Here is a 2,765-nt window from a genome sequence, read left to right on the forward strand (position 1 = left end):
AAAATGTAATATGACAGGAAGGAATTTGATTGTGTGTGTGTGTGTGTGTGTGTGTGTGTGTGTGTGTGTGTGTGTGTGTGTGTGTGTGTGTGTGTGTGTGTGTGTGTGTGTGTGTGTGTGTGTGTGTGTGTGTGTGTGTGTGTGTGTGTGTGTGTGTGTGTGTGTGTGTGTGTGTGTGTGTGTGTGTGTGTGGCAGAAGTATTATATATTCAATATAACCTTATCTTTCACTTCAATTTCTCGAACATTCACAGGCCGTCTGTCTCACACACATTATCTTATGATTACAGAAAATAGTGACAACAAATATGAAAAATAATAGTGATAACAATTATGAGATATAATGACGACAATGATAAAAAAATATTATCACACTATCCCGATATTGTTAATAACTTTATACATGTTACTAACAAATGAGATTTTATTATCATTATGATTATTCATTATTATCATTTCTTCAAATTCTATTCACAAAATCTTCAGGTACGCCTTCCTATATTGTTCCTCTAAGAATGCACGGTGATTGGTCAAGAAGTCTGTGAAACTAACCAATCACTTCGCTTGCACGTGAAAATACACATCCCTTTTATGGGGTGTGGCTACTGGGTAATGTTACGAGCTAAAAATAGATTATTTACATTCCAATATCGAAAAAGAACATAAAAATGCGATACTTTGATAATTTGCGTCATTGATCGTTGGATCAATTTAATCACTTATTTATTTACCTTTATATAGGGAAAAAACACTTAAGAGGCTGTCAGATAAGTCAGCCAAGCACATATATAGATGTTGGATATATCATCCACTTCATGTGTCTCTTGCCTTTGGAAACTCTTCAAAAAAAAAGTTTGAAATATTCCGAAGAAATGCCACTTCCCCCCCCCTTTCCCTCCCTCCTTCAGACTACAGTCAGTCATGTTGAAACCCACCCTTCGAGGTACAATGCCCAAGCACTTGAGTATTCCCTTCAGTGCTTGCGACTTCGTTGCTCACGAGTGTCGCGCAAAGAACTGCGGAGTCACGATTGTCTTTGCAACATCTTCAGCCCTGCCGTTTCGAGTCTTGAGATCTGCATGGTATTTCTCTTGTTCATGCGGGTGGCTTTGGTGTCTGCCTCGTATTTTGTGTCTACGTTCTTGTTTTCATTTCGCTCCTCGTGCTGAGACCGACGGAAGCGTCGACCCTTAAGTTGGGGCGTCAGAAGGCGAGCCTTGGAGAGCGCCGGCGAGAGCGCTCGGAGCGCCGCTTGGAGTGGAGGCGCATCAGAGCGCGATGTGGCGCTTCATGTGGAGGCTGAGGTGGTCGGAGCGCGAGAAGGCGCGCTCGCACAGGCGGCACTGGAAGGGGCGGTCGCCCGTGTGCTTGCGGTAGTGGCGCGTGAGCTCGTCGGAGCGCGCGAACTTCCAGCCGCAGCCCTTCCACTTGCACGTGTACGGCTTCTCGCCCGTGTGCGTGCGCAGGTGCGCCTTCAGGTGCGACGACTTGATGTACGTCTTGACGCAGCCTTCGTATGGGCACTTGTGAATGATGACCTTCCTGCGGGCGCGGCGGCGGCGCGGTTTGGCGGGCGGGGGAGGCACATCGGGCGGCGGCAAGGGCGCGCCGCCCCCGCTGCCGCCCAGGGACGCGGGCGGGCACGCGCTGAAGTCCAAGTACTGCGTGTAGGCGCCGTACGAAGTGTGCGTGGGCGTCCAGCCCGTGGAGGTGGCGGCGTAGTCTGAGTGGTGGGCGGGCAGGGGGTGCAGGGCATGGGGCCCGGCGGGGTACTGGGGCGGCGTGGGCGGCAGCACGTACTGGGGGGTGGCGCCCTGGTGCTGCAGGTGCTGCTGCTGTTGTTGCTGTTGCTGCTGCTGTTGATGTTGTTGTTGTTGTTGTTGTTGTTGCTGTTGTTGTTGCTGTTGCTGCTGCTGTTGCTGGTGGTGCGGCAGCGCGGCGGCGCCCATGTACTGCAGGGGCGGCGGGGCTCCCACGCCCGCGTAGGCCGCCTCCTCCCTCCTGTACTGGCCGCCCATGCAGGCGTATTTAGCCTGCGACGCCGACGCCTCGGGGAAGGCGCGCTTCACGCCCGTGCGCAGGCCGAGGGCGTGCGGGAAGTCGCCGAACTCGGCCTTGAGGCGGCACGACGGCGCTTCGTAGCCGCCTGCGCCGCCCGCGTGGGCCGCCGCCCCGTAATCGTATTTGGGGTCGTGGTGCGGCGGCGTGGGCGGCAGCGCGGCGTGGGCGGCCAGCGGGGACACCATGGCGCCCTCCGCCAGCTCACACATGGGCGGCATCGCGGCGGCCGGCCTCCCCAGCGACGGAGCGGGCGGCAGGGCGTGCGGCTGGCCGGGCGGGTGCAGCGACGGCAGCGCTCCGTGCGGCTGCGGCAGCGCTCCGTGCGGCTGCGGCAGCGCGTGGGCGTGCGGGAGGGGCTCCCCCAGCGCCGTGAGGGGCGGCATGGAGCGCGCGCTGCTGGAGGCCAGGCCGGCGGACGAGCCGGTGGACGTGGCGGGCGCATGCGACGCGTAGACGGGCGAAGGGGCGCTGACGTGCGTGGGCGCGAGGGGGTGCGCGGCCCGGGCGGGCGAGTGGGCGTGCGAGGAGGAGCCGGGCTGCTGCTGAGGGTGCTGGTGGGCGGCGGGCGAGTGGGCGGCGCCCGGAGGAACGCCCGAGGGCACGGCCGTCGTGGGGGAGTGAGAGGGGAGGGCTGGCGACGGGTCCGGCTGCGGGGGGGCGTCCAGGGGCGGCGGGGGGGACTGGTAGAGGTGGAGGGGGTCGTG

The 2,765-nt window shown here is 58.7% G+C and overlaps 1 protein-coding gene across 1 annotated transcript in view; it reads right to left on the bottom strand.

Moving 5' to 3' along the window:
* Window positions 1–2,376, bottom strand: part of LOC119583579 (dendritic arbor reduction protein 1-like) — a 2,545-nt gene extending 169 nt beyond the window's left edge. The window contains exon 1 of the mRNA XM_037932142.1: window positions 1–2,376. This exon is cut by the window's left edge and continues 169 nt beyond it. Coding sequence (XP_037788070.1) covers window positions 1,269–2,279 — 1,011 coding nt within the window. The 5' untranslated portion in view covers window positions 2,280–2,376 and the 3' untranslated portion in view covers window positions 1–1,268.
* Between the last annotated feature and the right edge of the window lie 389 nt (window positions 2,377–2,765).

This window comes from Penaeus monodon, chromosome 17 (assembly GCF_015228065.2).
Source record: "Penaeus monodon isolate SGIC_2016 chromosome 17, NSTDA_Pmon_1, whole genome shotgun sequence".
Lineage (NCBI taxonomy): Eukaryota > Metazoa > Arthropoda > Malacostraca > Decapoda > Penaeidae > Penaeus > Penaeus monodon.